General features: G+C 36.7%; 1 protein-coding gene across 1 annotated transcript in view; it reads left to right on the top strand.

The window, feature by feature from the left end:
• Positions 1–2,733: 2,733 nt before the first annotated feature.
• The window catches only part of BBS9 (Bardet-Biedl syndrome 9), a gene marked incomplete at both ends in the record, with an annotated part of 347,147 nt that continues 324,027 nt past the window's right edge, over positions 2,734–25,853 (top strand). The window contains 4 exons of the mRNA XM_084230604.1: positions 2,734–2,845; positions 7,727–7,877; positions 10,788–10,852; positions 14,754–14,867. Of these exons, the coding sequence (XP_084086730.1) occupies positions 2,734–2,845; positions 7,727–7,877; positions 10,788–10,852; positions 14,754–14,867 (442 nt within the window). The remainder of the gene's footprint in view (positions 2,846–7,726; positions 7,878–10,787; positions 10,853–14,753; positions 14,868–25,853) is intronic.

Genomic DNA, 25,853 nt, shown 5'->3' on the forward strand with positions numbered 1-25,853 from the left:
CCTTTGGTGTATTTAACAAACTCTTATCCCTCAGATAAAGACTTTCAGATATTCAAAAATATTACTGAAACACAAGAGGGTATTAAAAAACATCTTTGCTGATTAGCAATAGTTTAGTGAAAGATTGCTGTCAGTCTTTTTGAATGACCCATTTAAAGCTTCATTCCAGGGTCAAACTGGCATTTGCAATATTATCTTGCTGGGAACACTCTCTGCCATTACCATCATTATTACTATTACTGCCCCTAGGCTACTACTGATATTTATGTGATGATGAGTGCTTCCTGTGGGTTGGACTTTGGGCTAAGCAGTTGCAAATGTTAGGTCATTCTACACCTGAGAGGAGAAAGCATACATTGTACAAAAAGGAAGTATGATGTAAATGTATATATATGTGTATATATATATCTATGGAAAAAAACCTCACAAATGTTAGGTCATTTTATCCTCCCAACCCTCCAAAACAAATGGAAGGCTGCAGGGTGAGGGATTTAACTAAGATCATATTGCTGGTGTGTGGGGTCAGACAGGGACTTACTCCCTCTCCTGTGCTTTCGCTTTTTTGTGTCTTTTATTGAAAATTTTTACACTGAACCCTTGTAATACTGTCTTTAAAAGCAAATTCTTCTAATTCTACGTGCATTTGTCATCTTTCTTGGACTAGAAGGCCTGATTCCTACTTTCCAAAATTTGAGGCAGCACTAGCATGAATCCCGACATGGAGAAGCTCCGAATATGAGCATCTTTAGGTTCTTAACCTCTTAATTCTATAATTTTCCTTCAGATGTGCATTTTCCGCTCACAGTATTTTGAAGATTTATTTTATTTATGCATACAAGAGTTGGGGTGTAGGCTAGAGGTGTAGGGGTGTGAGAAGATTCACCAGCGACAGAGTGGGGAGCAGAACAGGCGGATCTATTGAAATACACTGCTGAGGGGAGCAGAGGGCAATACAGGAGAGGTCTGCTGTGCCATGTGGGTTAGCTCCCTGACCAGGGAAAGAACTGGTGCTGCAGATAGCTTCACAGCGCTGAGATTTAAGTTTGTGCCATCAGGGAGGCCCCCCAGAGTAGTTTTGATGTACATGTTCCCAATTGATGTCTAACACTTTCTGACTTCTTGTTTCAACGTTCATACTGTAAACAAGTTTCCTTTTCATGGGCTATTTAGTGCCATGTTTTTTAGATCTCTGTGCCTTTTTTTTTTTTTTTTTTGGTGCCTTTGCTATTTAAAATAGTCCCCAGATATAATGTGAAGTGCTGTCTAATGTTCCTAAGTGCAAGAAGGGTGTGGTATACTTTATGAAGAAAATACATGTATTAGATAAACTTTTCAAATATGAATTATACCACTATTGGCTCTTGAGTCAAATGCTAATGAATCAAAGATGTATTAAATTAAATATGTTTCAACAGAAACATGTAAAAGTTTTTCATTGATTGGTTGATAAAGATGTGATCAGGGGCTTACCAGTGTCTGATCCTTTATTTCCCTATGAGAGATGGTTTAGTATTCACTAATTCAGTGTTTGGTGTGACCTTAGAGAACATAACTTATGTGAATAAGGAGAATTTCCTAACATTTAAATAAACGTAGTATGGAGGAAAACCTCACAAAAAATGAATTTTCACAGATTCCCAGAGCTTGTGATGTTGGTGTTAATTCAAAAGGTTCAATGCATTTCGACTTACACCATAACACTAACTCAGTGGTAAGTGAGGCTGGTGTAGTGTTCCTCATTCTAGTTGGAGAATCAATGCACGGTGAGATTGTGTTGGTTGCCTGAGGACCTACAGGTAGTTATAGTATAGGTGTACCTCCAACCCAGTTTCACTGGCTCTTTTTGTTGTGAATTTTCATTTTTTATCTCATGTTTCTATGATTAAAATAGGGGAAGGGAATGAATGCTTTTTGAAAACTTGTGTCTCTTCTGGTTTTAATCATTTGATGAATTTCATCTCATTTGCTCCTTTCAATAACTCATTGTGACAGCAGATGCTGTGGTTTTTCCAGTGACCAAACTGAAGGGAATTTAGGCATTTTGATAAGTAAGGAATTATTTGCTAACTTATATTAGTAGAATTTAACTCTTGATCTCCAGAATATGCTGTTTGGTTACTTTATACAGTACTCTACTAAATATACCAGAAGAGAGAATTGGCCTAACACACAAATGTAGAATTTCTCAGCCTGACTTTCCAATGGCATTACAAAACAAAAACACCTGTTGACTGCTTCCAGCCATTTGGATTTGTGGTTTTACGTATATCCATAGAATTAAAAAAAAAAAATTAAAGTTACATGCAGAAATATTTTTCTAAGAGTGATCTAAGTTTGACTTTCTGTGTCTTTTTTTTTTTTTTTTTAAAGATTTATATATTTATTATGCAAGCACTGGGTACAGTCAGAAGCACGGGAGGGTGAGAGAATTCACCAGAGCCAGAGTGGGGAACAGAACAGACAGACTGATGAAATACACTGCTGAGGGGAACAGCGGGCGGCAGGAGAGGTCTGCGCGCCTTGTGGGACCCTCGCCCGGCAGCCGGTGATCAAGCCGGTGATCAAACCGGCGCTGCAGAGGCTGCGGGCAGCTTCGCAGCCCAGCGCTCAACCGCTGCGCCACCAGTGGAGGCCCTTCTGTGTCTTATTTTTAATTCATGGTGTGAAGTGGATTTTTTGGTGTGAACTGAATTTTTACCATAAATAAATGCTTTCTTTTTAGAGTGAGTGAAAATGTCTTTATTTAAAGCCCGTGATTGGTGGTCTACTGTTTTGGGAGAAAAAGAAGAATTTGATCAAGGTTGTTTGTGTTTGGCTGATGTTGACAATACTGGAAATGGACTCGGTAAGCAACTTATGGCCTTGCGTCCTGGAGCATCGCTTTACAGAGATGAAATAAAATGGCATCTTTAAAAAATGTGTACTTCACAGAACTTAAGTGAACTGTCATAATTATGCCCTAAATCAGAAGGTAATTTTCCTTGTAAGTAAAATATAGGTAACAGGCTGATAAATATATTTCTTCTATTTTGTGGTTTGTGTTTTGCTGCCTTATGTTGATCCTGTCATATTATTTGCAAGCATTCTGAAAAAAATATATAAGGTGTCATTTAATTTGTTGCAAAATTAGGTTTCACGGGGAGGGGTAGAGCTAGTAAAATATTTTGAATTTTCTTTTTTAGAAATTATTTCCAAGAATTATATTCTTTTAAAATGAAATCTAAAGCCACTCATGCCAGAAAGAGAAATTATGCTAGCTCTATTTATTGATAGAAAACAGTTGTTAATTGCTTTCATTTAAATTTCATGATATAGAAACAACATTCTGTCTTATTTTTGTATTACTTGCTACTCTTTGTGTCTCCAAATCTTTAAAATCAGTCTTGAGAACATTTTAGTTATTTGAAATTGGTATTTGGTTTTAATGATATATAGTCATGTTCCCTTATATTTTTCTTTATTCTATTTCTCTTGCTTATTTTGAAAATAGTAGAATATGGGGGATCAAGTGAAAGAAAATCATATTGGCAAGAAGAATGGGAGGCACTAAATTGTGCTTAACACCTACTAAATTATTTCTAACAAAAATCTTCACCCTAATCTCCACCAATAGGAGATAGGAAGGCCTTCTATTCTGAGGGTGTCCTTGAGTTGTTCCTGAAAGATTATCAACCTTGCTTCCTCCCATTTGTTTGTTAAAACTTATGCTTTCCCTATTATTTGGCAACATAGAAGACTCATACCAAAAATACCTACTAGACAAAGATTTCAAACCCACCTCTGCCCAAACTATCTAAATCTCAGCTTGGTTGGAAACTGTATGAGCTGATTATATGAGTATACTGTTCACTCATCATGCCCCTTAGAGCTCCTCACTGGGGTGCCATATATGGGATGCCAATATAATGAGATATTGCCCCCTGCCCCAATTCATTGCTGGTTATGAGCAACTTCCTCTGTTTTCTCAAGCAAGCTATACAAAAGTTGTTCTGTATGTGTGTGTCCCACACACAAGGAAGGAAAATACTGACCATTATTTCTCAAAGTCTGGACCACCTGCATTATAATATCACACAGGTTGTTATATGAAGATTTTCTATTCCAATTGTAGAAGATGTTAAAGATCTTATTGTCTGTGGTAGGTGGATTGGAGGGGTGTTTAGGCATTTTTGACAAGCTCCACAGTTGAATGGTGGCAAACTAAAGCTTAAGAATTATTGTTGTTGATATTATGGAGCAATAGGCTAATGAGAACAGTTTGAGATATGCCATGTTGTGGCAGGAATGTCTAGTAGACAGAGTAGTGGTAGAGATTCGGGAGGGAGCATTATGCTGATTGTATTTGAAGCCCTGAGAATGTGTGAAAATGCACAGGGAGAGAGAGATAGTGCCTTTAAAAAGAGGGAAGGGACCGCAGGATAATAACTTGGAGAATATGAGCATTAAAGGGGGGAGGTTTCAGAAGAGTAGTTAGTAATGGACTCTAAAAAGGGCAGGCAGAGTCAGAAGAACCAGTTGGGCTACTGCTTGGGAAGCAAGTTTTGGTGACATGAAGACTGAAAAGTTTCCATGCCATTTAGCAGCAAATGGCTCATTATTGTTCTTGGTGAGGGTGATTGAGTGGGCATAATGATAACAAAATCTAGATTTGCAGTGACTAAAGGAGTGGGCAGTGGGAAGACTGGGTGTTTATGGACCTTTAAAGAAACTTAACTGTGAAGGGAAGAAAGGAGGAGTATGGCTGAGGACAACGTAGGATAAAGAGAAGTAGGAAAAATTCAGTGTGTCACATAGAGGATATAGTTGATAGAGCAGGATCCAAAAAAGATAGTGAGAGATGGGATCAGATGCTCAGGTGCAATGAGATGGAATTAAAGAGGCATGAGAACTTGCTTCATTGTGACAGATGGCAAGAAATGGATATGGATGAAGAAAGGTGCAGGTCAGATAGGAAGTTGAGACAGTAATGTCAGTTGACCCCTGCTTTCTTTGAGGTCATCAGAGAGTGAAAGGATGATTGTAGGCATCTTGAAATTATTTAGATGAAGCAGACTTGATACATATAAACAGGATTCCTTGGTAACTTCAAGATCCTAGTTGAAATTGGATACCATACATTTAATCAGGATTCCCTGATTTTGTTAACTCAAGATACAGGCTTATTTATGTATTTATTTACTTTTCTTTGTTTTTTAAAATTTATTTTTACAAGGGCCTCCCCGGTGGCTAAGCGGTTGAGTGCTGGGTTGCGAAGCTGCCCGCAGCCTCTGCATTGCTGGTTCGATCCCCAGCTGCTCCCCGGCCACTGGAGGAGGGTCCCACATGGCGTGCAGACCTCTCCTGCCACCTGCTGCTCCTCTCAGCAGTGTACTTCGATCCTTCTTCCTGCTGTGCTCCCCGCTCTGGCTCTGGTGAATTCTCTTACCCTCCCGCGCTTCTGACTGTACCCAGTGCTTGTATAAATAAATAAATAAATCTTAAAAAAATTATTTTTACAAGAACCGGGGTGCAGGCAGATGTGCGGGAGGGTGAGAGGATTCACCAGAGAAAGAGCAGGGAGCAGAACAGGCAGACGGACTGAAAACACTGCTGAGGGGAGCAGTAGGTGAGTGAGACAGGAGAGGTCTGCTGAGCCATGTGGATATCTCCCTGGCCAGCCTGGATCGAACCTGGGCTGCACAGGCTGCGGACAGCTTCACAGTGCGGCGCTCAACTGCCTGCACCACCAGGGAGGCCCGATACAGGCTTTTTTAAAGTCAATACTACTTATCTTAAAAGGTTAGTACAATTCTTTTTAATTTTTTAAAATTGGAAACTTTTATTCCCCACAAACCCTTGTGTCCCCTTGTCCCTGTCCTTCTCCCTTCCCTCTTAACCTCAGAGACTCAGAAATTTTGTTTACAGACCTCCAAAAAGGTCTTAATATGATTAACACATTATAGTATATTTTTATAATTGAGTACTACTCAGCAATAAAAAAATAAATGAACCCTTGGGGAGTGGGAGGGGGAAATCTTATTGAGTTGCCTATAAATTTTATTTCTGGGAATCTCATATTAATCATAGTTTGAAATCTGTCAGAGACTATTACCTGTGATTGGGTTACTATAATGGTCCTGTTTTCTATTTTATAATCATATAGTGTACACATTTTGATAACAGGAATTAAAAATTGTCACCATGTGGACTTGACCACTGAGAAATAACAACAAATTTAATGAAAGAGTTTATTAACATAGAGCCTGGAGAGAGAAAGAGAGCCAAAGAATGAGAGACAGTTGTGACCCAATTCACCTTAGGAACCAATTTCCAAATATTCCTGTAGGATTTGGTGCCCCCACCTCCACCCCACCCCCTCAAACCCAAGTGATAGTAAATAACAAATATAAATAAAAAAGAAATTGGAATGAGAGTGACATAGTTCCCCCCAAAGGAAGGAAAAATTGAACTGACCAATCCTTATGGTGACTAGGAATCAGCAAGACTCCAGAGACTGTGTAGATCTTCAGGGCACAGGCATCAGTTCATTTAACACTGATCTCTGATAACATGTATTTATTCAGGATTGAATAATCCAGGAATTATTCAATTGAATAATTGAACTATTCAGGGTTGAATAATCCAGCATTGCACCTCTCAGAGTTATTCTGATGATTTAATGAGGTAGTACATATAAGCTATTTGGGCTATTGCCTGGCACATAATAAATGCTCAATAAATAAGTAAATAGAATTTTTTTTTTAGTATATGGAAAAAAGTTAATGTATTATACTAATCTAGTGATTTGAAAACTGATAACCAATACATTAGTTTCTTAGGGTTGCCATAACAAAAAACCACAAATTGTGACTTGAAACAACAGAAATTTATTCTCTCACAGTTCCAGAGGCTATCAGTCCCAAATGGTGGGGTTGGCAAGGTAACCTGAAGCCTCTGGGATCCTTCTTTGCCACTTTTAGCTTTTGGTGGCAGCTGGCATTCTTCCGCTTGTATGCTTATCTCTGCCTCCGCTGTCTCATGCTCACTTCCTGTGTGTTTCTGTGCCTTCACATGGCATTCTCCTCTGTCTCTGTTTTTTCTTTTAAGGATATTAATTGGGTCTTATTACATACCTACCTGAGTGTGACCTCCTGTTAACTTACTTACATCTGCAAAGACCTGTTTCCAAATACAGTCACAGGTATGGAGGTTAATACTTCAACATAATATTTTGGGGATCATTGTTCAATGCACAACATCTATCCTACCATTTCTCCCTCTTGTACCTAAGACTAGACTTGTTAATCAGAACACTCTATCTAGTAAAGCCTCAGAATCCTGTTTAATACAGTGTTTTTGACCACCATGACCTGCTGTAGAATTGATACTCTATGATGACATTAGGTTAGCATGTTATGTTAGTCCTTTGATAAAAGGGCTTGCTTTGACTGAGTTAAATTATAATTGCTGATACCAAATCAAAACAGGAAAAAATGTAATACTTTTGTATTAAAAAAATGGTGGTACTTTTGTAGATTGGTGCTACAAAACTGTTTTTGAAAAGCTATGCTATTTCAATAAATTCACTTTATATCTTCCGAGGTAGAGTGATATTTGTATATGAAGCAAGACTGGATTCTATTAATTTTTATCTTTCTCTTTTAAACATTAGAAAGTTTATTTCCAAAGAAATTTTGTTGCTAATGTTTGTTTCTTTCTATGTCTTTTAAAAAAAATCTCTCTACAGATAAAATAATTGTGGGTAGCTTTTCGGGATACCTAAGAATCTTTAATCCCCACCCTGTGAAAACAGGAGATGGAGCTCAAGCTGAAGATTTGCTTTTAGAAGTGCATCTACGAGATCCAATACTGCAAGTGGAAGTAGGAAAATTTGTTTCGTAAGTACAGTCCACTACTTCTGGTATTTTATTTTTGGAATATGTCAGTCCCCTATGGTGTGACTTTTGTGCATTCTTTGAAGAAAAACAGAAGATCCATAAACTAAATATATTTTCTGGATATTGTCATGTGGGTGTTTTTCATGTACTGACGGAAATATGTGCATTTAAGATTGAATAACATAAGACTTTTTAAAGTAGCAACAGTCCGCAACATGGATGGAGCTAGAAGGGATCATGCTCAGCAAAATAAGTCAGAAAGAAAAAGGAAAATACCAGATGGTCTCACTCATAGCAGGAATTCAGAAAACCTAAGTAAGAGACCAGGAAAAAGACTAATCAATACAAAGTAAAAATCAAAATCAACAAGCAACTATAAACCAGAGACACACTGGGGGTGGGGGGGGAGTGAGGGGCGAGGAAAGGAAGGACTAGTGTCAAAATAAGGGGGGGTGCAATTGTATGGGGAATATAACCAAAATGAAAATGCATACATTGTGCAAAGATGAAAAAAGATGTAAGAATTATATAAAATAAAATATTTAAATAAAAAAAATAAAGTAGCAACAGTCCTAAGATGCTTGATGTATCAGAAACTTAAAGTAAAAGAGATAAGCTTTTGAAAATAACCAAATAAACATAACGTATTACCTTGCGTATAGCCTAGTCATACAAGTTAAATAATTAGACAAGTAGAAGGTAACCATTGCTTTTTGGTGTATAACCTTGAAGTTTTAAAACAAATTATTTAATTTGGGAAAGAAAGGTCCTTAATGTCTTAAAAACTCAACCCACAAAGTATGTCTTCCTCTGAACAAGAATTTGTTTCCAAAGTACTGCGCTTTTAAACTTAATTTAATCTAGAAAACTTTATTGGCTTGCATTTTGTATAGTATTTTTCCTTTTTATTTACAGATAATGTTGCAGATTCTTATTTTCATGCATACATTTTCTTGAAATTAAGCTTATATTTCTTAATCATTAAAAATTACCTGTGAAAAGTTATGCTGTAGGCAGGAGTGGTCTTATTTTCACCTACCTCTTCTTTTTGAGACCTCATTTGTCTTCTTCAGTCTGAGAGTGCCCTGAACTCTGGATTTTGGTTCAATCCATTTGCTCATCATAATTTTTTGACCCCAGATGCCTGTAACTCCTGTTAAAACAAACAAACAAACAAACAAACACACACACACACATAAACAGCCTTCCTGGACATTAATCCTCTCATGGTGATATGTTTCATTCTGTTGGAAGGCTGATTCATGGCTACTAAAAGCCAGTCTGAGTTGGGACTTTCCTGCACTTTGGCTGCCTTCATTGGTAAAAATTGGTTCCTCTTGAAACTGACAATTAGCTGCCCATTGTGTAGCTAGCACATGATGGATTTATAAAGTAAGGAGAGAAAGAATTCTTACTTCTAAAAAGCATTTTTACCTTTTCATTTTTTAAAAAAGTGAAATACTGTCATAGTCATTTTGTACAGTAGTCCTAAGTGGCTTTCGTCAATGTGATCACTTGTTGGAAGGGAAGAGGTTAACATTAATGTGTTACTGTTATTGTACTAGCAGTTACTATACTAGTGTTAATTAACCAGTAGTATATCATTGATCTTAAAAAATGTGTTCTGTATTTAGAGATAAGGAAACTGGATAGAGCTCACAGCTTAAGGTAGATAGCCAGGATTCAGACCCAAGTCTAACTTCATAATTTACGGTCTTTTTTGTGACATGGTGCTTTTTTCCTGTACATGGTGAAAAATTGTTTTGCGTGTTGAGGGTATACATAAAATTTTTTTTCGCAGGCTTTTCTGATTATGTGTGAGCAGTGTATATTTGCTTTTTCTCTTAGTAGAGTGAGTGGTGAGTATATACTGATTGTAACAATTTTTTAGGTATTATCTGCTGTAATTCTTTGTAAAGGAGAAACTAACATTCTGTAAGATGAAATGATCACTCAAAAATTGAGGTGCAGAAGTTAAGAATGCAATCCAAGTCTCCAGACTTAAATTATAACCTAGTTTAGGCAGAGTTGCACACTGGAGACCTGCTTGCAGATGTGTTTTAAATTTAAGAATTGCCAACATTTAAGAAACCAGAGATTTCATATAAAGTTCCTGCTTTTTGGCTTATTTAGAAAAAGTGTGGCTATCTGGCCACAAGCCCAGAACTGAGTAGTAGCTGCCTCCTTCAGTCTAGCCCCAGTCTCGTTGATTACAGCCATGTATACCCTTTACTCAATTATACCTACTCACTTGACCTTTGAAGACTTTGCATTTAACATTTCTGGACTGTGCCATGTTTCTGAAAACCACATGATAGGAACTAGAAGTGTAGTCATGACAGTGGCAGTTTATTTCTACTTTAGATTTAGTTCAAACTGAAGTATTTTTAATACCTTTAATAAAATTTCAAACTGAAATTGATATATTCCATTTACTAATCATGATTAACATTTTGTACTTTATATTTTACAAGGTGTTTCACTTGATTTTCATTTTTTTCTTTATTTTGGTTTTATTTCATTCAGTTGAAACCTCTTATTTCCCAGAAGGGGATACAAGCTGTGACTTGCCAAGGTCAAGGGTTACTAAGTTAGAGAACCAGGACCACAGCTTGGCTCTCTTTATTGTTGGAGAGCAGTCCTGAAGGGGCCTCCGTTATGACTTTTTCTGGGAAGTTTTCTTGGCTTTGCTCTGAAGGAAGCTTCTTGAGACAAAGTCCTTGAACCTTTGGGATTATCAAACTGACTTTTTGTGACTACATTTATTTTTCAGTTTAGGAAGTTATCTAGTGAATTGCTTAGTTTATTCATGGTAGACTGCAGTTATAACTGTTTAAAAAATTATTTTCAATTTTTTTGGTTACATTTGAAACTATTGTTTAAATTTTTAAAACTTTCCCTGTTTTTCAGAGGTACTGAAATGCTTCATTTGGCTGTGTTGCATTCTAGAAAACTTTGTGTCTATTCTGTCTCGGGTAAGAAATAATTTTTTCTTATATAGAAATTTTTTTTTTAAAGATTTATTTTATTTATACAAGAACCAGGGTATAGGCCAGATGTGCGGAAGGGTGAGAGGATTCACCAGAGACAGAGCGGGGAACAGAACAGGCAGACTGATGAAATACACTGCTGAAGGGAGCAGTGGGCAAGACAGTAGAGTTCTGTTGAGCCATGTGTGTTGCTCTGCAGCCGGCGGGGATTAAACCCACGCTGCAGAGGCTGCAGACGGCTTCACAGTGCTGCACTCAACCACGTGCCATCAGGGAGGTCCTGATGTAGAATTTGGATTAGAAACTGGGCTTCTTCATATTATATAAGAATAGATACTCCTTAATGTTGACATGTTGGAAACACGAAACCTTTGGTTAAAAGTTTTCTTATCTTGGTTAACATTTTCCCATTGTTCACTAATTCATTCATTTACTTAGCCTATTAGGTTTTTTGGTTCTGCCATTTTCATGCATACTTAGATTTCTGGTAGACAGCTTCTTCTAATCTCCTTACTCCCAGGAATTGTGTCCAGGATTGTTTATGACTAATAAAGGTCAATTTTGGGTTCTGAAGGACACTCGTGTCTTAAGAAATGTTTAATAGCAAGAACAGAATTCATTAGTTGCTGAATCATAGTGGTTTAAAGTACATTTTCTTTGGTGAGCCTCAAGTGTTTTCTCTTTCCTTTTTGAGTTTCTTGGCTTTTGGTTGTCTTCACTCAGTCAGATCTTAAAGCACTTACCTTGAGGCTTCATCAGGCTTCCATTCTCTGACACGGTTCTATGGGTACAAATATGGTAGTTAATTGTGGTTTGTTTTCAGCATTTTTGTCTTTGTTTAATATAAAAGGCATTTAAAAAATTTTTGTTTCAGTTACTTATAAGTTTTAGTTTGAGTTGAGAGATTTACTTTTATGGATATCATATTGGAGAATTTTTTTATGGGTACAATTAAATTAAGTGTCTATGGGTTGTTCTAAGAGTTGAATTTCTTACACTCATTATCTTGATTTAGACTTTCTATGTATTTTGTTTTCAATTTGAGTAATGATTTGTATTTACTGCCATGAGCTGGATAATGTTAGTCTCTTTTGGGAATGAGGATCTGTTAGGTTTGTAAGGCAGATTTGGTAACTTGACATATGGGATATGGTAAACATACTTGAATGAATGAGTGAATAAATTTCTGGGTAGTGTTGAGCCAATTATTATCAATTATATATTGTTTTCTTCCTCTGTTACTACTATTGTCTTTTCCACTCTATTTACATTAGAGGCTCAATATTAAAACACTTTCATGGTGAAAGATGTTGTTCCTCTTAATAATAGGGCAAATATTTAGTCTTCCATGGAGAAGGTATGATTAGGCTACTCTACTGCATGAATCTAGTTGTTGCTCTGCTTCCCAACATAAGCTGTTAATTGCAAGTGATATTTATGAACTGGGTTGTATAGACTATGGAGGAGGAACTTGCCCAATGTTACTGTTGAATACTTGGTGGAGAATTGGTTCCTTCTGGGACATTTATGGGGGCTCTAAATGGGCAGGAGAGGGCAGTATCTTCAAAACAATAGCTATTAAGTTAGAATCTTGGCCTTTCCTAGACTTGCTCAGGAAGCAGAAGCATCTAGAGTTCTACTGGGGCCTTGGGATAAAATATATATTTATCAGAAAAACTGACTTAAAGAAAATGGCATGATTAGTCACAACTTGTTTGTGGGACATCAGTATTCTCCTTCAAATTAGTATTGAAAATGAAAGTTATTTGTCATGGAATGGCGATTTTATCATTTTTTATTCTTTTTATTCATTTAAAAGCTTTTATTCTCTCGGGATGAGAAGTTATCCAAACTACATTCCCTTTTACCCCACCCCACTTCCCTGTTCTGTCTCTCATTTCTTCAGCTTAATGTGATATTTGTAGGCTGACAATTTGTATATTTTTCCTGGCTTGGCTTAAATTGAGAAGCATGAAAAGTTAATGTTTTTGTTCTCTTGAATATATTTCTTGAGATTCCAGACTGAACTTTTACCTAGCTTTTACTGTAACAGGGGAAGCATAAACATTTTTTAGTTTTAAGTGAAACCACTAGTGTCAGCAGATGAAAGTGTTAGCTGAACTTGACATTTTTACCCTCAACTGCCCTCACCCCAAATATTTTTGTTTTCCTTTATATGTGTGCTTCTAAAAAGATTTGAGGCCATCTAGAGGTGACTTTCTAAAATCAATCTCCTGGACTGTGAAATCTGTTGTTAGCATTCAGGGACATAGATCTGAGTAGAAGTGATTCTCTTCCAAAAATTCCTCCATTTATTCCCTTTTAGCCCTCCACCTTCCAAACGAGGATGAGAAGGCCAGGCTGAGAAAGGTGGAGTGAAAATGACATATCTTCAATTCTGCTTTCTTTTTTTTTCTTTTTTAAAATTTTTTAAAGATTTATTTTTTATTGATACAAGAGCCAGGGTACAGGCCAGATGCGCGGGAGGGTGAGAAGATTCACCAGAGACAGAGTGGGGCACATAACAGGCAGACTGATGAAATACACTGCTGAGGGGAGCGGTGGGTGAGTCAGGAGAGGTCTGCTCGCCACGTGGGTTGCTCCTAGGCCAGCGGGGTTCCAACCGGCACTGCAGAGGCTGTGGACAGCTTCACAGCGCTGTGCTCAACCGCCTGCGCCACCCGGGAGGCCCAATTCTGCTTTCTTTTGAGAAATTTTCATTGACTTAATAAGTTCTCTGAAAGTGATTAAATTGTGGACAACCATGGGCCAGGATATATACTACTAGCTCAAAAGACTCATTAATAGTTTGAGTTCTGTGTCCTTTACCAACTATGTGATTTGGAAAGAAATTTTTTAAAGTTTTTTGAAGTTAAGGTACCTCAATTTTAACATGGAAATAAAAATGTTTCTATTCTTACAACTTCTGTGATATTGGTAAATTCCTATGGACCAAAAAAATGCTCACTTATAAATACGTATATACATAGAGGCATTTATATTTACATTCTTTTAATGATCTAATACTATCTAATTTGGGGACCATTTCATTTACTTTATAATATTTCAGATTTTTCTTTAAATTTTCTGTGTTTGAATGAATGATAAAGATACCTCTATGGAAAGAGTTGCATTCTGAATCCTCTTTCTTTTGAACACCCTTTTAAATCATGATAATCTTGCTTGCTCACTAGGCTAGAACTCCAACTGTAAGTTCTCGAGAAAGTCTGGCATCAGAGTGTAAAATGTGGATAAAGAATTTTTTCTCATTTGGAAAGAACTCACCAAGTGGTTATAGAAAATACGATCTATGAAATACAGATAAATCTTTTTTGGTTCATTTATTTTGCAGGAAATTCTTTTTGGCAGATTCAAGTAAAATATATTATCCTACTTACTTGGTGAGGGAAGCTTAGAATTGCTCTTGATTAAATTAGAATATAATATACTAGGGGCTTAAGTTAGGACAGACGATTGAATTACTTGAAAATTTAGGAAATTTTTTCTTAGATATTTTTAATCATTTGTTTGTTCTGTTAGTGTTTATAAGTGCAAGGAACTTGACTTAATTTATTTCAGGATGAAATTGCAGGGTTTTGCCATTATTTAAATAACTATGCATTACTGAGACATAATGAAAATAGATCATGGAATGTCATGGGGGTAGTCTTTTATCTAGTGGTATAATCTAGTTGAGACCTGAACCATTGTAGTTGTGCTGACATTCTGTATCATTATTATGCTAATTGTTCATGATACACAATGCTTTGTCATTTTACCTTTCTTTGAAATTGAGTTACTTAGAATTGGGGTAGAGAATGAGAAGAAATTAACATTTTTTGATATTAAAAACAAATAAAAAATCCTTTTATTTTTTTCTCCCTAGGAACCTTAGGTAATGTGGAACATGGAAATCAGTATCAGATCAAATTGATGTATGAGCATAACCTTCAGAGAACAGCCTGCAATATGACTTATGGATCATTTGGTGGTGTAAAAGGTAATTTACATTTAATTGTGAGAGTGCCACTATGAGTACCAGATCGAGGCCATTTGGCCATGTAAAAATGGAGGATTATGTGTTAAGACTCTCAGAGAGCGTTAAACATACCTAACTGAAATCTTTGTATTCAATGCATGAACAAAATAACAAAAACAGTACACTTTAAACAGTAAATGTGTTTGACCTTCATATAACTAGCACTTTTATATGAACACAGAGCTGTTTCTAAAATAGCCTTTTCTTTAAATTTTGTCTTTCTATAAGAAATTACTAACATTGAGCTTTTGGGTAGTAGAAATATGTCTGCCTCTCTTGGTAAAAGAAGCAGTTCATCTCCTTTATTGGGGTCCCTGCCCTGCCTGGTATAAGCATGGTAAAGCTGCAGATCTTGCTCCACCCCCCTTGCCTCCAGGACCACTGCTTACAGTATGCAGCTTGGATCCGCGCTCGGGCATCTGGGTCAGGGGCAAGTGGACACAGGAACGCATATGTGATCTTGCTCATCAAACCATGTTCCCTAGTCAGGACTGCACCTCCCCAGGGGAAGGGATGCTTTTTCTAAATCTCACAAAGGCGTCACCTTGACTGAGGACTGGCTTAGTTGGGTTGCATCCTCCCACCTTATGGTATCTTTTTCTACTTATCAGAAGGGCTACCTGCAGTGTGCCCACCTTGGTCCCTGAATTTCCAGAGTCAGCAGGCAGGTGTTCTTGCTCATGTACACTGTTGCTTTTGGTGTGGGAGTGTTTTTATTACAATCTAGTTTCTCTCACTTTACCTTGACAGAGGAGCTGCTGGTGCTGGAAGGACGGGAAGCCAAATAGTGATACTGATCTTTGTGGTTTTGTGTCTGTGTAGGCATGTATAGCACCTGTAGAACTTGTAACTGGGTTTTTTTTTTAAATAATATTTTAGCTCTTTCTGGGCTCATGCTTTTATGAGTTTGTTGTTTAGCTATTGTATTAATAAAAAACAGGCAACCTATGTCAGATTTTTCATTAGTGACATAATAAAAGACTATTTGAACTCAGTTTTTTCATATATACATGTGAAAGGCAAGGAATAGATGAATTTGAGCACACAAATTAGCGCTCAAGAATATTTTGGGTGGTGATGTGCAAAGAAATGTTTTGTGTAATTGAAATGATATTAGGCAAAACACTTGGCTAGATCGCAAAATTGCTCACTTAAATAACAGGATGTTTGGATTATTTGAGAAATATTGGCGATCTAGAGTTAGCTCAAGAATAGAAAAAGCTAAGATTTAATGAGAGACTGACTTCTATCAGGGAAGTGTCCCCTCCCATCCCCATGTGTTGGAGCTGATTTTCACCTTTCTTGCAAAAAGTATCTGACATGATTGGAGAACTGAGGCTTCTTTGTTTAATTAACCATTTTAATTTTTATTTCCCCTACTAAATCCCCCAAATTAAGTTGCTAAATTCTGTGCATCTGGAATCCCAAAAAGCTATGGCATGAGAAAAGAAGTATTTAGTTAAATTAAATTTTTTTTTTGGTATTAAGAATACCAAATATTTGATATTAATATTTGGAATTAAGATAATTCTTTAAATCTCATATTAAATGTTATCTTATGTAGATTGCCCTGTACTTTTAATCTTATTATTCCACTGATATAACCAAATTGAAGTAAAACTATATAAATTAAAAGAAGTTTCTTGCTTTTGTGTGACATTTTTGCTGGATTTATAATGGACTTCCAAAGTAATGTTAGTTGTCACTACTTTTGAAAAGAACAAATAACTTTGTACTTACATATCTTTTCTTAGTTCTTAAATTGTGCATTATATTAAAAAGTATGTATTGAAAAAACAAGAGGACATTCTGACATATTTTACTTTCCTGTGGTTAAGCAGAGTATTTCTGATTTGAAACAGATTAGTGGAAGAAATTATTCTATTTCATGGGTTTCAAACACTTATGTAATATCACTGAGGCATCAATAGGAGAACATGAAATAATAGTGAGGTCGTAAATCAGTAAAAATTAGCCATATTAGGGGGTTGTCAGGGTGAACCATGAGTTACTGTGGATAATGGACACAATGTTTCATTGGGGTATGATAAAAATGGTCTAAAGTCAGACAATTGCACAGCTCTGTAAATACATGAAACATGATTGAATTATATACTTTAAAGGGTGTTATGTAAGCTCCATTGCAGTAAAATTGTTTAAAAAGTGGCCATGGGCTAAAACGTGATGCCAAGGAGGTGATAGTACAGCCTTCCATCCTACATTGCTTGTGGTCATATTATATGACACATTACTCTTTATGATGCAAGTTGACTGTTAAGAACTATGAAATGTTCTTGGATGCTGAAATGTGACTTATGGGAATGTGTATTAGGAAAAAATCCAAATTATGGAAAAGTCATATTGAGTTGTCTTCTATTTATTCAATTCCTCCCTCTTTCTGGCTTCCTTTCCTTCCCTTGTGTATGTACATACATGCATTTATCTGTAATGCAGGAAAATTAGAAGTGATTTTAATGAGTAGTAAGGAGAATGGCTAAGTAAATTTTACTTCATAGATTTAGCAAGTTATTATCAAAATATAAGTTTTATTTGCCAAAATGAACATCGTTGAACATTAATCTTTTTTTTTAAAGATTTATGTATTTATGCATATAAGAACTGGGGTACAGGCCAGAGGTGGGGTGTGAGAGGATTCACCAGAGACAGGGCGGGGAAGAACAGGCAGATGTACTGAAGTACACTGCTGAGGGGAGTAGCCGGTGAGTCAGGAGAGGTCTGCTGAGCCATGTGGGTTGCTCCCAGGCTGGCTGGGGATTGAACTTGTGCTGCAGTGGCTGCGGATAGCTTCATAGGTTGAGTCTTAAACCTTTGCGCCACCAGAGAGGCCCTGAACATTAATCTTTGCCCACATTGATGGTTATTTCCTTAAGACAGAATGAAGAAGTTGAATTATTGAGTCAAAGGTTATAAAATATTTTTTTCTCAATCTGAAGTAGCTTCTCCCCCACATCCTGAGTACTTCATAAAGTAATGATGAAAAATATATATCTTAGGAAGAAACAAGTAAAAGTCAACCCAAGGTGTGCACATTTCAAAAGAGAGCTATTTTTTAAACCTAAAATTTCTAGTGTGAGTCTATACCTTTACAGGGATGAGCACATCAAAGTTTAAATTTGAAAACTTTCTTAGACTTGATCTGAATTTAAAATAGGAAAGTTAAAAATCTTGAGTTAAAAAAACATAGTTAAAATTTCTACTTTCTTTGGTATTTTAGGTGACTTCTCATGAAATTAGTAAGTTGGTTAATCATGTCAGTAGTACTCATGAAAGGAATTAAACAACAACAAAAAAAAACCAGGGTGCTCTACTAGCAATTAATTTTCTTACATTGTTGTTAATTTTAATGTTTGATTTCTCCCCTCATGTGTAGTCCCTGTATTTCTCCCACTATCATAGCACCCATGATCCATCACCACAGTCCCTTGTGCTCTTTGCTCCCCTATCATGAACCCTCTCTACTCCTCCCATACTGCATGCCTCAGATCTATGATTCGCTTGCAAGTTTTGTCTTTTTCCTGAACTTGTGTTTGGCTTCTCTATATTCTGCATATAAGTTAAACCATCTGATATTTATCTTTTCCTTTTGACTTATTTCACTTAGCATAATCCCTCCCAGCTCCATCCTGGTACTGTTTTAAACAAATGAATAAACTACTGTGGTAGTGGGAGTTTATTTTATATGTGCATTAGAATAAACCCCCACTAGATGGCAGTCCTCTACAACCTTGGGCCTTATTTGGCACTGCCTTTGAACAAGGTATGTTTAGAAAGGTAGAAATTTTTATCCCAAACAATACAGTGCCTCTTAGTAATAATAAATTTAACTTCTATAAGTTACAGAAGATTAATGGAGTTTTTTTTTTAAAGTATAGTGGGTGACATCTTAGAATACAATGTAAAAGTGCTTTCTAGCCTGGCTTCTCTAAATTTAATTTGCACTTGGATCATAATGGGTCTGACTTTGTAAGTCCTGACTGAATTGGACCGAGAATTTGAATTTCTGATTACCTCTCAGGTGATGCCAAGTTGCAGGGATTAAGAGTTAGGTTGCTGCCCTGCATTCCCAGGTACAGTGTCTATTCTGTACCAGGGAGAGTCTAAATTCTTTATAGGTTGAGTGACTTGCTCAAGGTACACTCAGTAAATGGTAGAGGAGGGATACTCCCAGGCTCTCTGCTTCCAGATACTTGTGTTATGCATACTAAATTGCTTACCTATCTGGGTTGGGGGTAAATTTACCTTCCTCCCAATTCAGGAGAAAAAAACCAAAAAAGTTTTCTGTTAGAAAGGGAATATTTTGGGGCCTCCCCGGTGGCACAGTGGTTGAGCACTGGACTGCAAAAAGTTCGATCCCCGGCGATCCGGGACCAGCGAGGGAACCACTTGGCGTGCAGACCTCTCCTGCCGCACCCGCTGCTCCCCTCAGCAGTGTGTATCAGTCTGCCTGTTCTGCTCTGGCTCTGGTGGATTCTCTCACCCTTCCGCACTTCAGACTGTACCCCAGCTCTTGTATAAATAATAAATAAATCAATCTAAAAAAAACGGAATATTTTGGTTTGGTACATAATTTGCATAATTTGAATCTTCATAGATTATGGAAAACATGTTGAGTAACTTTTAGGTCAGATATTTCCCTTTTCAATTTTCTTTTGTTGGTATTTTAGTTTATAAGAGAAATAAAAAAATGTTAGGTTATATGTGGGATGACAATATGTTATTTGAAATTAGCAAGAAAGAAAACGATTACCAGTTTTAAGAAACTTTTTGTTTGCTTGTTTGTTTGGTGTTTCAAAAACATGTTATATACATTTGCAAAATTTCAAAAGTCATATTTGTTTGATGCAGTAAGGTTAGGTTTTATCTCAAACTTTGTGCAATGTATTATTGAGAAAGAAGTAATAAATAGGAAATCAAATTTTATGGGCTAGTTGAAGAATATTTGCCTAATATTCTCCATTATTTACATTACTATCTACCATTGCAGAGTTTAAATTAAAAGTATTTGCATATTACATGTTTGCATATTACATATTACATGTGAAATATTTAAAAAACTTTCTTTTTTAACAAAAGAGGTATGGGACATTGTGTTTGAAGTTAGAAAAATCTCAGTTTTTTTTTATTTAAATGTTAACTGCTTTTTTGAAGGAACATGTGACTCAGGGTTTTTTTTTTTAATAAAAATGTTAGTTTATCTCTGTTTTTTATACTATTGACAAAGTAATGCTTGTAAAATTTAGTGAGTGGCATAAGCATGGACAATCAAATTACAGTTTGAAAATATACTAAATCAATTTTGAAAAGGTAGACTTGAATTGATTTTGAAATATTTTGGTAAAATTGGTGGAATTTATTTGGTTTGGTAATTTGAACTCTCCTTGTGTTTGAAAAAAGGAACAAATGATATTCGGGCCTAACTTTTTGCCGCTTTTGTTTTATTGTGTCACTACAATTTCCAATGGTTTGTTAACATGGTATTTTACCTAGTCAAGATAAGTTTCTCATTTCAAAATAGTATTTGTAAAAGGACAAGCATTAAGATTGACTGACAGAAAGCCAGTGTTAGAGTAAAGAAAGAATTTATTGTTGTCAGGTCAACAATAACCTGAGCTTGGCTTAGTAAAATAAGATATTTTAGGTAGTGTATGTAATAATGTATGTTGCTACCATGGAGATATTTGAGCCAGAATTTCCTTTACTCATAATCTGATTTAAGAGACTTTGTAGTTAGTTACATCCTCAGTTACCCAAAATTTGTCTTGCAGGCCTGTGAATGGTTGGTCAACCTTACAATGTATTGGAATCTTTCAATGGTGTTTTGGGATACTGGGAAGAAATTGTTCATTTGTTGGAAATGTATGGGGATTTTCAGAAACTGTGGCAAATCTGGTGTTAGTCCTCCCTTGTATCATCTCCCTCTTTGTCCATTGTCCGTCCATCTTTCCATATATCTATCCATCCATCCATCCATCCATCCATCCATCCATCCATCCTTCCAGTGCACACTTACTGAGAGTCAAGAATTAACAATACTTTAATGAGGTAGTTGAACTAGAAATGGCTGTGTACAATTTATGCTGGAACCCTGATAATAGAGCAGCTCCCTCAGACTGAATACATTTTGTGTGTGTGTTTGTGGAGGGTGGTGGGGATGAGAATTTGAAGATGAATATTTGAAGATCAGGAGTGTGCTTTTATCTTTTTTTGTTCCAGCTCTTCATTTTTATACACCGCAATCTAGAGATTACTGATTCTAGTTTTCTATAAATGAACACTTCTATGGTTTTTGAAATTTTCATAGCTCATAGGATGAACTGTTCAAATTCCTTTGGGAATAATTTGTTACATTTGATTATTTCTTAGACCTTGGAGCACTTAAAAAATTATTTTGCTTTTAAAAATCTTGGCATTTCAACCTAAGTAAAGTCAAACCAATAACAAAATTGTAGAAACCTGACTGTAGAATTGAGGCTGTCTGCAAATAAGGGAGGATATAACATTAACAAAAGGCAGTGAAATAAGTGTGGCAAAAAGTGTAAATGTCGGGCCTCCCTGGTGGCGCAGCGGTTGAGCGCTGGGTTGCAAAGCTGCCTGTAGTCTCTGCAGCGCCAGTTCGATCCCCAGCTGCTGGGCGAGGGTCCCGATGGCTCGCAGACCTCTCCTGCCGCCCACTGCTCCCCTCAGCAGTGTGCTTCCTCTTCTGCCTGTTCTACTCTCCACTCTGGCTCTGGTGAATTCTGTCACCCTCCCGCACTTCTGACTGTACCCAGTGCTTGTATAAATAAATCTTTAAAAAAAAAAAGTGTAAATGTCCATCTTGCTTTTGGTTTTCATTTGTCTCCCAGAACCTCCCTGGGCTGCTGCAGGATAGTTGACAGGGGAGGCAAGCAGTGCTGGTGTGAGTGTGCCCTAAAGGTGATGTGGATTGGAGAAGGTGCAGGGCCAAGCAGTTAAACAGTGTGTCTACTCTGGGCTTCATGCAGCCTTATTCTGGCTACCTTATTGGGGGATAATTGCTCCAAATATTTGTCTATATTTAGAGATTTGTTGTAATTCAATTTACTCTTTCCCTCTCAGTACTTCCCACACCAAAATGTGTATACTTTTGTTATAAAAGTCATCATGTTCACAAAGGAATATTTGAAATTTATGAACCTGCAGAAAAGAGAAAATTGATGATTTAGTGCATTCTCCCAAGGAGTGTAAAATACACTGCAATCCCGAACATTCCAATTTAAGCTAATCCAGAGTAATAATATATTTCTGGAATTTAGCTATCCTGTCATACCATCAAAAAGACACAATCATTGAAAAAGTATTTTAACCATGTAAAATGTGTCAATGTATAATGTGAATGTCAGTGAGAAATGGCAGTAAATATGATTAATAAATCTATTTCGGGGAAGAAAAGCTTTCATATCATATGAATATATCTTTGAAGTCAATTGAATTTATTGCATTACTATTCTTAATTTTGCATCAATTGAAAACACAGATTTACGAGCAAACACATACACAAAAGCATATATCTTGGGTTACCTACAAACAAAAAATCTGCAGTCCCCCCATATCCATCTGCAGTTGGTGCATTTGTTTAATTCATATTCATATTAAATTGCTCAATAGTGTGAACTAATTTCAGAGCTTTTTTCTGATCATTGATTATGTATTTTCATCAGCTGTCTTTTGTATGTTATCTTCCCTTCCCCCTCTCTTCCTGCCTTTTTTCTGTAGTGTCTCTGTGGATTTGCCATCCCAATCTCTTTTTTTTTTAATATATATATATATATTTTTTAAGATTTATTTATTTATTTTTATTCAAGCACTGGGTACAGTCAGAAGTGCGGGAGGGTGAGAGAATTCACCAGAGCCAGAGCAGGGAACAGAACAGGCAGAGTGACGAAATAACTGCTGAGGGGAGCAGCGGGCGGCAGGAGAGGTCTGCACGCCATGTGGGACCCTCGCCCGGTGGCCAGGGAATGAACTGGCGCTACAGAGGCTGCAGGCAGCTTTGCAGCCCAGAGCTCAACCGCTGCACCACCAGGGGAGGCCCCCAATCTCTTTTAATTTTGCTCAAAATTAAAACTGTTAGCCTGGCCGACTCTGGGCTAGTTTGCTTTTTTATGGTGCAGGTGCATTTTCCTTTCCTCCTCTCCCACCCAAAGAAGGTGAGTTTGTTTTCCTTTTGACATACTATTTTGAGGTCTGAATATTGTTCAGTGCTCAGTATCTCTGTGTATCACTTATCTGTGTGATGGAAGGGGGTGGGGGCGGGGGTCTCTGTGGCTGTGGGAGCCTTACTGGATGATCTGGTTTCATCCTCTCTACTGTGGTTCTGCTAAGTGTCTTGAATCACTGTTCATTCCATGTGGATGGTCTGTATGTAACCTGTTACCTTGGAAGTCAGGGAGGGTGTTCTCAGACTTGGGGTCTTCTCTGTAAGGACTTCCTCACCAGATTTTCCGAGTTAGCCTCATTTATTCCTTTCCTTGTTTTGACTGTCTTTTACCAGAATACATTTCCAATTTCTACTTTCCCTCCCCCCGCCCCCCACTTCCTACTTATTTCCTGACCCCTTGGCGTGTGTGAGTCTTCACCTGGCAATTCTTCTCAGTCCATCTTCCACTCTCCATGCTTATCATCAGTGCTGAGCTATTTAGCTAGGCTATAAGCTTTTATGTTCTATGGCCTTTACTGCTGTCTTTTTTTTTTTTTCCAGAAAAACACCAAAATTGTAAAATTTATTCTTTCTGTCTGATAGAAAGGGAATGTGGTGAAGGTATAGCTTTTGTTACTCTGGGAGTTTTCATTTCTCCAGGCTACCTACATTCTTTCTCTGTCTTTTCTCTAAATTTGAGAGTTCTACCACTTTTCAGATTTTCAGAATTTTGCTTATTCACAACCTCATCACTCTTCCTTTTGTGGAATTTGGAGTTAGCATTGTCACAAAATGCACTATATCTAGCTAACTCTGAAGACTCTTGGAAAGATCTGGTTTTTGATGGCCACCAATTTTCAAAACCTATGGTATAGCATTATGTTTTCTCCTTTGGTTCACTGCTGCTGATGTGTGTTTATTATTTATCATTTATTTATTTGTTTGTTTACCACAAACATTTATGTTACTTTTATGAAAGCACTTTTTTGAAGAGTTCCTGAAGTGCCAGATTAAAAAAAAACGACTTTCACTATAAAATTTCTTTTGAATTCAACTGTTTAGTTATTTGGATAATTCTGGTCAACTCCTGGATAATCTTTTATTTCTATTATATGAGCTCTTTATTTAGTGCAGATTAATTTCTTTGTACTTGATGTGAGTATCTGTTTGCCTTGTTCTTGACTTTTAAATTATTTGTGTGTATTTTAATGTGGTATCATTAATCCTTTCCTGTATTATGAATTCAATGTCTTCTATGCTTAGAAAGTTCTTTCCTGTGCAGTTCTGATATTTTTTGCTTTCTGTTTGATCTTCTGTCAGGGATTTTTATATTTATTTATAGGGAAGATTGTATGGAGAGAGAGCTAGTATTGCCTGCTAGATGTTATGTTATTGCATGTAGATCTAAGATAGGTAACTCAATCATTTTCCCAGACTGGGAAACAGAAGCTCAGAGAAGATAAGGTTTTTGTTCCAAATTATACCCAGCCATGGTGAGGATTTGAATCTAGAGCTGTGTCCTTTCTATTACCACAGCGCCTCATATTTAATTGCCATAGGAATGAGTGAGGATTTGTGAACTCGAAGAGAAGAAGGTGTTGGAGGCTTTTCTGGAAGCTTAATGAGGGCAGAGACCAACCTGTTTTGTTCACTGCTGTGTGTCTAATGAACAGTCCTTGGCATATAGCGGTGCTAAATAAGTAATTTGTTGAGTGAACGAAGCAAAATAGCCGTATGATTGGGCTGGGGAAGAAACATAGGTTTTCAAGAAACACAGATTAGCCCAGTGCCTCATTCCAACCACGTTGCATTCATTTTGATCGTTATTATCTCCCATAGTGGTCAAAATGGAGGTGATTACATGGGCCTTCTGGGTTCACCTTTACTCAAATTTCTTCTCAGTATGCCAGTGAGGCATCATTTAAACAAGTCAAGCTTGTTTATACAAATAATGAGTTTTCTCATCAACTTGGAGTTGTATTTCTGTTACTCATCTGTTTGTTATTAATTTTTTTTTGGCATAAAATGTGGCATTTGTAGCTAGTGAGTTTTTGTGATAGTGTTCCTAAATCAATGTTTTTAGTTTTAAAAGTTAACTTAAATTCTTTACTATTAGTATAAAAGATATTTCTTCTATTTAATTCTTTTATCTCTCTTCTCTCAGTGTCCTTTGAAAGTTCACTTTTCTGTAACTCAGTTCTTTTATTTTGATTTTTTTTTAGTCAAATGCAGCTTCAGAAAAGTAGAATTTTTATTAAAGAACATTTAATGTTAGATGTGGAGGCATAATCTGGGTATGGTTTAGATTATATAGGTCTGTACAACAGTCCCATGTTTGTGACTGAGGTGGAAAGAAAATTGTGCTTACAAAAGGTTCAGTGTGTTTGGAATATCATTTTCAGTAAAGGAGATGAACAGGTTATCACTATTAATACATATGAGCAAGGTTGAATATTTTTAAATCATAAAATGACTTCTATAAGCTTGTGTGAGATTATGTTGTCACATAAATAAAAATTCATGAATTCTTTGGAATAAAAAGTCTGCCAAAGAAAATAGCAAACTGATGAGTTAGTTGCCTTTTGCCTCATCTTAAAGCAAACCTCAATAATCAGATCCTCAAATCAGCCTTCAAATAACTTCTGATTGTCAAAACTGGAGTCTTTTTCTTGTCTGCTAAGGAAATTGATTAGTGGCCACATGTGGTTGCTGAGAGCAGGCACATCCCAATGCTGTTTGGATTCTTTGATTGCCATCCAGAGAGAGTG

This window comes from Talpa europaea (assembly GCF_964194135.1).
Source record: "Talpa europaea genome assembly, chromosome: 3".
Taxonomy (NCBI): Eukaryota; Metazoa; Chordata; class Mammalia; order Eulipotyphla; family Talpidae; genus Talpa; species Talpa europaea.